The following is a 12,598-nucleotide window of genomic DNA, read 5'->3' as shown; positions in this document are numbered from 1 at the left end:
AAAGTTTGCATGTTGTCTGTTATATTCTGTGTTTTATATCATATAACGCAAATGGGTAGGTTAAGGGGCGGGGTTGGGCTACTTTCAAACGTGTCTGAATAGCGTAAATACAAATCAATAAATGTAAATAAAATAATGCTGGCTGATTAAATTGAGAATCATACTCCAACATGTCATAATGGAAAAATTATAACCCAATAAATAGTTACATCATGATAACATTCACATGCCCAACACGACTGTGTATGACGCCAAAGGTGTCTCATTGGAATCACTGGAGTACCCTGCACGTCAAAAAATGACTTTCAAGGGGTACCCTGTACGTAAAAAAGTGACGACGAGGGGTCCTGACCAAGCGTCAATGTGACGCTGTGGGAGTGAGACTGTGTTGTAAAGGAATAGTTCACCCTCCAAAAAAAATATATTCCTCTCATCATTTATTTCAAACTTGACCTTGTGGCTACTCTTTTTCCACATGAACCAAACACTAATTCATTTCACAAAAGACAACAGTGTCAAGGTAGTGATTCTCAAGTGAGCTGTATAAATGTTTCTAATATATAAATCTATTTCAAAGCAGTACCACCCTTTAATTACTTATTTTGGAATATTGTAGAGACATTTTTAATAGTTAAAATGTTGTATGTACTGTACATTGTTTTGCAACAAAATAACAGAAAAATATATTGACAAACAAACAAACAAACAAACAGACAAAATACCCCAATGAAGACAGAAATAAATACAGTCACTCGTTGCCTTTAATAAAAGATTAATTATTCATACGAATAGGCTATAGCAATAGATACAGAAATATAACATACAAGTCATTTTAGAATGTTAGAAAACATGAACTTCTCATTTACATTTGAAAGAAAGCTAAATTGTTTTGTCTCATTTTTATAATTGCCCTCAAGTAGCTGTTTAGGATTATTTTTCATAAATAGCATAAAACATTTTTTTTTTTTTTTGTGAGATGTAAAAAATTATTTCTTCACCTGAGCATAAATGTCCTCAGGCACAACACTGATGGCTTTTGGTTTTTTGTATATCATGTGGACCTGAGCATATACTACATCTGAACCTTTTTCATGGTTGTCTTCTTCGGTTGAGTCTGTCCCTGTATTGTGGTCGATCTCAGTCGTGAACTGATCATCAGAGATCTTGTTGTCCTGGTTGGTCACGGCGAGGACATTATCATAGATGGAATTCCTGTCAATAGTTTCATCCTGTGCCTAAAAATTAAAACAAAAAATATTTGGTGTATATATCAGCATTTTAATCATGACAACTCAGTTAATGGATATGACGATGTTAATGTATTTGGCCTTAGCTGACTAGATATGCCGTAGAGTATGTATGGACTTGCTATTGCCTATAGATACATAGACATGCTACTGCTGCATGAATAGACACATAAATCCCATAGCACAGTGGTCAGTGTGCAGCAGGACCAGCTTACAGCAAACACTATCCACCTTATTTTGAACTTAAAAGCAGACATGACCATTTCTAAATTGAATGTGTCAGACTTCCTGTGCTTCCAGTTATTTTTAACTGTACAAAAGATCTAATTTTGCTGCTTGATATTGCAAACTGGTATATTTCTCACCATGTTATTTTAATGTATTGTCTTAAAGGGGTGGTAAACCACGATTTCACTTTTCTAACTTTAGCTAGTGTATAATGTTGCTGTTTGAGCATAAACAACATCTGCAAAGTTACAACGTTCAAAGTTTAAAGCAAAGGGAGATATCTGCTTTAAAAGAAATCCATTTCTAAGGACTACAGCAAACGGCCAGTAGAGACTACTTTACATTCTTCCAGGGTTGCTGACATCACCAGCCCCAATATTTACATAAACCCCTCCTCCGAGAATATTGAATAAGGCATTTTGTATCGCTGCTTCCCCACAGCTCCGTTGTTATGGTATAGTTGGTAGGCTGGAGTGTTGTTGCCGCAATGCCAACGATACGCTGTTATTTTAATCTTTGCAGGTCCACTTTGTTCAGCCTTCCTAGGGACGGGGGTGCATTGCAGTGCGTTTAACATACAACATGTTATATATGTGTATGAGACAGAGGGGAACAGGTCGCATTTGCAGCAGATATATGCTGCCCATCATAAATCAAAGCACGAAACAGACAGGGGTCGGAGGAGAAGACCAGAAAATGTGACACAATGGACAATATTCGTCTGTATTTGCATGTGAATGTGAATCATGCACACGGGCGCGCGCAGCTCCTGCTGCACATTTCACGGAGGAAAGCTTCCACAATCTTCGCGAGTTCAATCAAGGATTTGCACAACGGCTTGTCCTGAAAGACGGATTTAAAAACAGAAGCTGTTTACGGGCCACAACCTCTAAGTATGATTTATTTTTCATCAATGTGTTTTCCTGTAATAGTTCGTATTGTTAATTGTACGTTGTAGCAAGGAAGTACACAGATGACAACGCTCATTCATACTTTACGCTATCCGACAAACACCTAGGGCCCTATCTTGCACCCAGCGCAATTGACTTTGTACACCGACGCATGTGTCATTCCTATTTTGCACCCGCGCAAAGCGCGCTTTTCCCTCCACAGAAGCACGTCGCTAAACTAGTGAATGAACTTGCGCTCCCTGGGCGGTTCAGCGCATAAAAGGAGGCGTGTTCCGGCGCAAACAATCCCTGGTGCTATTTTGCTGTTTCATTAAACAATTGCGCCACTGACCAGAAAAAACCTAGTCTAAAGTCAGTGGCGCGTTGCGCGTTGTTCCTTATGCTATTTTAAGGGCGCATGCTTGACCATAATGTATAGCGTGCACAACGCGCATACACTTTGCTCATGTAATCTACACAGATGCAACAGTTATTTTTGCAAATCATAAATTGTTACACTAAAAAATATTAACTTATGAGATGACGGAAATCATTGTGGTGTGCCACGAAGATGTGAAAAAATAGGCATAAATCTAGCTTACAAATTATTCAGGCTAATTGTTGTCTAATAATTAAGGATCAGACCTGTTTGCCCAATAGTGGCAACTTCTGGCAAGACATATATGTATATAAGGACATCTAACAAATTGGTTTGTCCGTCAAGAACCAGGAAAAAAAATCGGTGAGGGTGGACGCAGCGACGTCCTCTGCTGGCGTCAGGTCCTGAGTAGAGGCAGATCCACCTCCCGTTACACGGCGTGCCCGATTGATGCTGGCAAGCTTGGACTTTCCCCGTCTTCTGATGTCACTGTAGCGCTTGCGGCACTGGTGCGACGTCCTGGGGATTCCAGCTGATGAAACAATTGTGGCTATTTCCTCCCACGCCTGTTTAACCGACGCTATTTTGGGTGGGTTTCTCCCATCCCCATACAACACAACTTCTCTGTCTTTCACTGCTCTTACAAGAACATCAGTCTCCTCGGCTGTGAACCGCTCCTGGCGTGCGCCTGGTAAATACGCCATAATAATAGCAATCCATAATGGAACTTGTGCACCTGCTTTTACAGGGAATGTTGGATGACGCTCTGATTGGTTTATTCACGTTACGCCCAAACCACACCTATGAATAATGAAGCTACTTCAGACCAACCCATTTTAGATTTGCGCCGGGCGCAAGAGCCATTTATCCCGCCGGGAAAATAGCAACAGCGCCGAGACCCGCCCACAAAGTTACTTGCGCTTCGCGCTTTGACACTTGCGTTTCAGATCGTTAAAATAGGGCCCCTAATGTTACAAACTTTTTTTTTTAAATCTCAACAGCGAACTTGGCATTAGTGTAAATTATTCTTTGATTAGAGTTTTTATGTATTGTTTATCTACAGGCATGCTAAACATGGTTCTGTGTTTGATTTGGCTACTAGTAAAGTTTGTCTTGGGTTAATAGTTCTTGCGACAGATATTTGGCTATAATCGTTCTAAAAATACAAAAGTAACAGTGCCATTCAGTAGCGATCACTATATGATAAGTTCGGGAGGAGTTCAAATGATCTATCCAATCATGATGTCATTCAACCAGCTTTCAGCAATCAGTAATCAACATGTCTACCCAATCAGCACAAGTGGAGGATCATATAAATACCCAGTCAACTCAACAAAGTTCCTTGACAGGTTTTCAGCATCCTTCCACCACCTCGTCTTCCTCACACTCACCTAGTTACTTCCTAAACCAGACATACGGGGGGAGTACTCTGGGTTCGGGCCAAATACCGAGCTCGGAGCCCTCTCCTCGGACAGCACGCCAAATACGCATACCATTTATTCTATCTGACTTATTTGTAAGTGTGAACTCGTGAAAGATCCGCAGTCTTTACTCTTGAGGACTGAACAGGAAGAACAGGTTCTGCTCGATCATCTTCACTAAAATGTTCTGGGTCTGATTCGGGCTCAAATTGGTATGGTATTATTGACGCCATTGTTTCTAATACTACCAAAGCACAGTCTATCGGTAAAGGTAAGGGGCGTGACGTTTCCGACAAACGTGCACTAGGCGGTTAGCAAATCACAACACACTGGGCCAGCTAACCAATCTGAGCCCACTGCGTATTTTTGAGGGACCGGCTTCATACAACCCGGAAACCATCAGACCGTTTTTACAAGGAGGGACAGAGCAGTGTAGAATAAAGGTAAAATATATGAAAAATAATGCAATTTTTTAAAAACGAAGCATGAACACATGTTACAGTGCACCCCACAAACACAATCAAGCCTTCAAAAGAATGTGTTTTACCACCCCTTTAATACAGTTTTTTGAATTCACTTTGGTACTATTTTCACAAGTAAGGTGTACATTTTCAAACCTCTTAGTACTAATATCACAACAGATCATCAAAAGTGCACTTTTTCAAACATTTCAGCATATTTTTTCATTGTGTTAGTACAGTACACCGAATCACAAAGTATCATTTTCACTACACAAAATAAGTGTTATATCTTTATAAATGTTTCATTCACAGTAACTGCCTTTCATAAAGCTCAAACTTTTGATTTGCATGTCCTCTCATTCAGTTTAATACATTTGTCCAAGGCCGTAACCATGTCTTGAACATTGGGGGGGACCAATTTTTTATTTTATTTTTATAAAGCATAAAGAAACAGAACAGTGAATGAAATTCTATGTCTAGGGAAATAATCATATTGGGACTATTTGCAAATAACATTTGCATTAATTTGTGTCAAATATATCGTTAGTCTCGAGATTCTTCCCGTTAGTGAATAAATACATAGATCCGCTGTTAACTTTTGATTTCTTTAGTGGTCTGGTGGTAGAATATTTGTAAACCGTGGCAAAGGTTACAGGTTCTAACCCGCCCTCATATAGTTTTTTTTCTTCATTAAAATCAAAGATGTTCAATGATTGTATATTTCTGTGCATTTTGTGTTGTGATTTCACCGGAAAGAGTCCCCGCAACGGCATAAAGCGATAGATTGACGCGTTTGTCTGTGTGAAGACTGTGAACGAGCCAAAAGAGAACGTAAACCCTGCCTACTTTGATTTGATTGGCCATCTCAATCATTCTGACATTGACGAGCGCCGTTAGACCTGAGGCAGACCACACTAAAAATGTAAGTTTTAAAACTTTTGTCATTCTAACACAGTGTTTCCCAACCTTTTTTGAGTCATGGCACACTTTGCCTCCACGACGCATGCGCGAGAATATGACGTAGCGCCGGGGTTCGGGAATCCATGAAATGCGCACTTTAGTCCCATTTTGAGAACTACGCCGAGACCTAAAGCACGATCAATGTAGAATCCAACAGCTTAGACACGCGCGTCTTCCTCTGCTTGTAAACAAATCGCTTCTGGGTCATCTGTCCGAACGCCGGATCTGCGTCATATTCTCGCGCATGCGTCGTGGAGGCACACACGGAAGGCAATAACAAGTTGGATAAAGGGTGTTATTTTGATTTTTTTTTGCGCACAAAAACTATTGTTGTCGCATCGTAAGATTATTGTAGAGTCACTGTGGTGAGATGGACTTTGTAACGACGTTTTAAGTGCCTTTTATCGGTCTTGGGAGTGAAAATGTACTGAATGCCAATGGAGGCCTATCTGAAGCCTTTCTCAGCCATCAGCTTTCAACAAAAATATCTTCATTTGTATTCCGAATATGAACAGAGGTCTTACGGGTGTCGAATGACATAAGGGTGAGTAATTAATGACAGAATTTTCATTTTTGGGTGAACTAACCCTTTAACATTACGTCGTTCTTAAGTTATACCGTAAGGTGTATCTTAACGTTAATATGCGTTTCCCGAAACGATCTTGGTTAAGAATACCTTCTGTAAGTCATTCTTTCGTAAGGTTGGTCTGGAGCACTCTTAGCTACTACCTTATCACTACTGACAGTTCATTCCGATAGTGGCCACCACTGTCTATTTACATCTCAGTCTATATGAATATAATTCTGCTAATTGAAGTGTTTTCATGCAAATAACACTATTGTCATTACACTGGTTGTTAGCTTTTTTAATTATATTATCCAAAGCAAGGCCGTGCACAGGGGGGTGGCCCGGTGGCTAGAACCACTGCCCCTCTGCCCTCATCCGCTGTGGTACCCCTCTCGCAGTCTATGGTCGCTACCCATCCCCGCTAAAAGGATCCACCGATTCCGCAAATCCGCTCCGTGTTTTCCCGCTTGCTCCCCAGCGTCACTCAGAGTCTGTGCGCGGAAATCTCAAGGGGGTAATCCACCCCGAAAGCGTACCTTCCATAGGGGCAGCCATTGCTAAGCATTACAATCCGCGGAATTAGTAATTTGGTAGTTTGTTTTTGTATTTCTGTCTGTATTATTTTGCTCCTGATCTTCTAATAGTGCTAACAACTTGTACAACATACACGTTCTTTGAAGAGAATTATAATTCTTGTCTAATCAACTTTTTGTACCCCAAGTGACCCCAACTTTGCTGTTGTTGAATATGTATATAGGCCTAATTTCATATAATAACCCATAAACTGTTACAGAATGTATAAATTACTTTTGATATAATTCTCATTAATATTTAGGCTATATCTTCTGTGTCATAATGTAAAATAGATAATTAGATAATTAGATGTATTAGATTAGATTAGATTCAACTTTATTGTCATTACACAAGTACAGGTACAAGGCAAAGAAATGCAGTAAGAGGCTGGTTCGCCCGAACAGGGTATATATATATATTGCCCCTTTTTTACATTTGAGCCCCTGCCCCTGACGAACTCTCTGCACGGCCCTGACATCCAGTATGCGGCAGTCCTGTGGGCGAAAATGCCTTGTTGATGCTAGAGGTCAGAGGAGAATGGGCCGACTGATTCAAGCTGATAGAAGAGCAACTTTGACTGAAATAACCACTCGTTACAACCGAGGTATGCAGCAAAGCATTTGTGAAGCCACAACACGCACAACCTTGAGGCGGATGGGCTACAACAGCAGAAGACCACACCGGGTACCACTCATCTCCACTACAAATAGGAAAAAGAGGCTACAATTTGCACAAGCTCACCAAAATTGGACACTTGAAGACTGGAAAAATGTTGCCTGATCTGATGAATCTTGATTTCTGTTGAGACATTCAGATGGTAGAGCCAGAATTTGGCGTAAACAAAATGAGAACATGGATCCATCATGCCTTGTTACCACTGTGCAGGCTGGTGGTGGTGGTGTAATGGTGTGGGGGATGTTTTCTTGGCACACTTTAGGCCCCTTAGTGCCAATTGGGCATCGTTTAAATGCCACAGCCTACCTGAGCATTATTTCTGACCATGTCCATCCCTTTATGACCACCATGTACCCATCCTCTGATGGCTACATCCAGCAGGATAATGCACCATGTCACAAAGCTCGAATCATTTCAAATTGGTTTCTTGAACATGACAATGAGTTCACTGTACTAAAATGGCCCCCACAGTCACCAGATCTCAACCCAATAGAGCATCTTTGGGATGTGGTTGAACGGGAGCTTTGTGCCCTGGATGTGCATTCCACAAATCTCCATCAACTGCAAGATGCTATCCTATCAATATGGGCCAACATTTCTAAAGAATGCTTTCAGCACCTTGTTGAATCAATGCCACGTAGAATTAAGGCAGTTCTGAAGGCGAAAGGGGGTCAAACACAGTGTTAGTATGGTGTTCCTAATAATCCTTTAGGTGAGTGTATATACAGATTCCATAGACAGTTACTTTCTATAGAACTTGTTTGCAATTTCCGATATGGATTACCAAATGTAATTGATTCTTTTTACATAAGTGATTTATCTTAGATGATAACCACCATGTTCAAAATTTGTGCAAAAATGTGTGTGTGTGTGAGAGAGAGAGTGAGAGAGAGAGAGAGAGAGAGAGAGAGAGAGACAGAGACAGACAAAGGCGACAGACAGACAGACAGACAGACAGACAGACATGGGCGACAGACAGACAGACATAGGCGACAGACAGACAGACAGACATAGGCGACAGACATAGGTGACAGACATAGGCGACAGACAGACAGACATACATAGCGATAGACAGACAGACAGACATAGGCGACAGGCAGACAGACATAGGCGACAGGCAGACAGACATAGGCTACATAGTAATTTGCTATTTGTGAACATAGAGCAGGATAAAGGGAGAGGAAACAGTCAATGACTGTGTACAGTAAGAACAGACTGACCAGAGATGCATCATAAGGGAGACAGATGGCATCAAATCATCTTTTGATAACACATATATGACATTATGGATTCAATTACATAAGTTAGGTAATGTAGCCTAATTGTATTTTCTAATGTTGAAACTATAGCCTGTGTTAATGTAATTAATTCAGCAACAAGGATGATTTGATACTTGTATCTTGCATTGTTCGCTGTTGAATAAACTTATTGTTAAAAAGTACTAAACGAAAGCATTACATCATGTTTTGAAAGTGTGATCAGTTTGGATTTTTGTACTGAATGACCATACATGTGTGTATATAATACACCCAAGTACATTTGAAATATTAAGTTATTTAAAATAAATGGTCATATTTAAAAGTGATAAATTGAGTGATAAATGTCTGATGTGAAGTGTAATTTAAAAAATTTATACAATTTGGTTCTATTAGATGTGCATTAGAAAGTTATTATTAATAGAGACATGCAAAATGTGCAGGAACATAATTGAGAGCCTCTGCTTCATAGCAATGACAATGATCTATGAAAAAACCCTTTGCGGTTGTTTGTGCAGTGGTGGGAACTGACTGTTTGAGGAAGTTCACAAACCTGATTAAAGGAAACTTTTTCTTCAACATTGTCTCCCCTTTGTGTCTTTGTCCTGGATTGAAAATACATAATTAAAATGAAAATTTGACTTAATTGTGCATGACTGAAATGCTTTAATAGCTGATCTGATCACTGTATGAAGTCAAACACTATCAACTCTCATATGTTTTAACTGTGGCTGAGGCTTAAATTAACACAAGCACAATGCTGAGTACATCTTTAAATGGTCTCTTTCAAAATGACATCAGCGATGATTAAGTAACTGAAAATATAACAACATTTACCTTGCGAAAAAAACAAGAGCAGAGAGCATGAGCACTGCCACAATTCCTCCCACACAACCAGCAATCATAGACATAGAGTGTCCATCTTGTCCTATGTCCTGCGAAATGACTGCAATTGGACAGAATGTTGTATTTCAAATAATCTTCATTGCTTTAGATCTGTAAATGACCTTGTTCTTTACATTTAGACTGTGTAAACTCACCTTCAGCCGTGAGCTGGATCTCTGCTGATGACTGACTGCCATGTTTATTTTGTGCAATGCAAAAGTATGATCCTGTATTATTACGAGTTACAACAAAAGTAATATTCTTTCCCCAAGCTATTGGCATCTCCTGTTCACGTTTGTACCAGGTGTAGTTCATTTCATTTGATGGACTGGCTTTGCTTTTGCAGGTCAAAGTCACATTAGTGCCAACAGAGACTGAAGCAGATGGATCGATGATGATGTGAGTTTCTTTTGGAGGTACTTTGATGGAAACACAAGCACATAAATAGGGAAAGCAGTAAAACACCTGAGCATTTCTAAACACCAAATTTGGTTTAAGCAGCACTTTGTGCATTTAAGCAGGCACAGGGCTATGTTAAAGGAAGTAAGCAGTCAAATCTCTTACACAGGACTTGCAGCATCACAGTGGTCTCCACAGTTGAGTTTTCAGATGTTTTTCTTGGATATGTAGCAGTGCAAGAGATGTTCTTTCTGTGATCCATGTATGAAGCTTTGAAGGTCACGTGTGAAAACACTAACTGAGTTTTATCAGGTTTCTCCTGTAACTGTGTTGTAATGTGGGCAGATTTAGGGATGTTGGTCCAGGATATTGTAGGAGGTTGTTCGGGGCAGGGGGCTTCAGCAGAGCAGTTCAGATTGACTGTTGTGTTCTCCATCACAGAGAGTTTATCATTGGGTTCAAGTTCAGGAGGTTGTGGTGAATCTACGGAAATAATTGTAGTTCATCATTAAGAAACCGTTATTAGTGATGTTAGTTAATTATGACTTACAAGTGAAGGAAAGCATAAGAACCTGTATGTTAAAGACAGTGGAGATGGCATTTACCTATGACAGTGATGTTCACAGTCTTTCTTGAAACATCTGTAGTGGGGTTAAAAGTTGCTTTGTACACATTTGGCTCCATTTCCAGTCTGAAGAAGTAGCGATCTGAATGATTCTTCATGATGTTATAGAAGACAGTTGTGCAGTTTCTCTCACTGAGATCTCCAGTTATCTGTATGTTACTAAATCCTCTAATGATGTTTTTACTGCTATTAAAAGCTATAAAACCATCACTTTTAGCAAACTGTGATTTATTTTTCAGCCAGATCCCATAAATAGATTTTGTCCCGTTACGTTTGTTCTCAAAATCGTAGATATTGAATGTGCAAGGAATCTGCACACAAGAGCCTGTCAGAGCTTTTATTGTCAGAGGCATCACGGCATCATCAGCTGAAACATAAAAACACATCAGTGCATTATGAGGTAAAGGTCTTTAAGGGACAGATCACACAAAAATGGAAATTCAGAATAAAATCCCACGCTCTCAATTACAAATCCTCATGTTCTTCTAATAATTTCTAATAAATATTTTTCCATGCTGCTCTTGCAAACAACAAAAGTGTGCACTGACAGGAAAGTCAAGCTCCAAAAAGCTCCATAAAGGACAAAACAGCACCATAAAAGTAATTATGACATATATGACTTGTGTCAAAGTAAACAGAAATCTGCACACTGTTAATACTGCTCCCAAGATTTATTAAAACATGCAACGTTTAAACCCAAAAGGTTCTTCATTTTGGGGTCCTTTTGGGTTGAAACGTTGCATGTTTTAATAAATCTTTGGGAGCAGTATTAACAGTGAGCAGATTTTTGTTTACTTTGATTTATTCTTTATTGAATTTGGCACCTCTAAAAGTTTCATTGAATGTGCGCACAATTCTTCCTCTATATATGACTTGTGCCCAGTTTTTAAAGTCTTCTGAGAGGCGGTATTAACATTAAGTGACAACCCGTTCTGTTTCATTCCTCCTGACCGCCAGAGGCGGTGCTAAGCACTAGTGGATAATCGCTGCGCCAGCTCGATAGGTCGAGAAAATTATAACAACAAAGTCACGTCATGACGCAGACCGAGACGCGAGGATATAATCCCCAGCAGCTCGGTGCCCAGCCTCTTTCGCTTTCTCGCTTATGATAGGTCATTATTTCGCGCTGTCCTGTACAGTTTACCTGAGTTGCGAGGATTCGCCCTCCTAAACTGTGACAGCACGCTCAACGCTATCTTCGGGACGGATATCTCGGATTCCATTTCTACGTGAGTGCATACTAATATATTTTATTGTTGTGTCGGCGATACCCTGTGCTTCACGGTACTACCGGTGGCTGGTTTCGACCGCGCTTGGGTAGCGTTTTCACCGCAAACCTATATATTATTATTTTACATTTTACTATCTTGGACGTTATAATCTTCCGGTTCTATCCGAAGATTTGAGGGACGTCTGACCTCCGGAGTGGGTGTTATAACAGTTCTGAGTTTCTACGGTGCTACCGAGGACGCGTTATTGACGGAGTCATGGATCATAGCCCTCTCATCCCCGTTTCAAGCTGCAGATTGTGTCCGAATTCGATGCTTCCTGACGACGGACATGATGTATGCCCATCTTGCTTAGGGATTCAACATTTGAAGGAGGCTCTAACTGATCCGTGTTTGCATTGTAGTATGCTACCACTGTCAGAAAGACAGCTTCGCTTGGCTGAATTAGACACTAACTCACCTGTTAGTCTTGCGCAACAGCCGCGACGCGCTCAAAAGCGCCGTGCTTCGGCAGCTGCTGGCGCTCCACCGAGTAAGAAAAAATCTTCACGACAGACGGAAACTTCAGAACATATGTTATCGAAGACTGTGGCTACTCTCTCTTCAGAAATGATGGAGATGAAACGTCTTCTTCAGTCTCTTCAACCCCCAATGCTAACCACCCATACTGGGAACACACCAGTGGATGAGAGTGATTTCCAACCCTCAAACGATATGGATATGGATTTGGACGCTCTCTCCATGAGCGCGTCTAATTCACATTTTCTCGATGCAGAGTTGGCGGAACCTGCCACGCAACCCA

The 12,598-nt window shown here is 40.4% G+C and overlaps 1 protein-coding gene across 4 annotated transcripts in view; it reads right to left on the bottom strand.

Moving 5' to 3' along the window:
* Window positions 1–604: 604 nt before the first annotated feature.
* LOC307119430 (myelin-associated glycoprotein-like) overlaps window positions 605–12,598 on the bottom strand; it is a 44,462-nt gene continuing 32,468 nt past the window's right edge. For 3 of the 4 annotated variants that reach the window (XM_079805697.1, XM_079805696.1, XM_079805694.1), the window contains 6 exons: window positions 10,548–10,934; window positions 10,108–10,425; window positions 9,699–9,962; window positions 9,496–9,604; window positions 9,212–9,263; window positions 741–1,235 (listed from right to left, as the gene is read on the bottom strand). In XM_079805697.1, coding sequence (XP_079661823.1) covers window positions 987–1,235; window positions 9,212–9,263; window positions 9,496–9,604; window positions 9,699–9,962; window positions 10,108–10,425; window positions 10,548–10,920 — 1,365 coding nt within the window. In that variant the 5' untranslated portion in view covers window positions 10,921–10,934 and the 3' untranslated portion in view covers window positions 741–986. Of the gene's footprint in view, window positions 1,236–9,211; window positions 9,264–9,495; window positions 9,605–9,698; window positions 9,963–10,107; window positions 10,426–10,547; window positions 10,935–12,598 lie in introns of all 4 variants that reach the window. The other variant, XM_079805695.1, reaches the window with a different exon arrangement.

This window comes from Gobio gobio (genome assembly GCF_949357685.1).
Source record: "Gobio gobio genome assembly, chromosome: 23".
NCBI lineage: Eukaryota > Metazoa > Chordata > Actinopteri > Cypriniformes > Gobionidae > Gobio > Gobio gobio.
The sequence above is the reverse complement of the archived record's forward strand: the minus strand, read 5'-3'. Positions and strand labels throughout refer to the sequence as shown.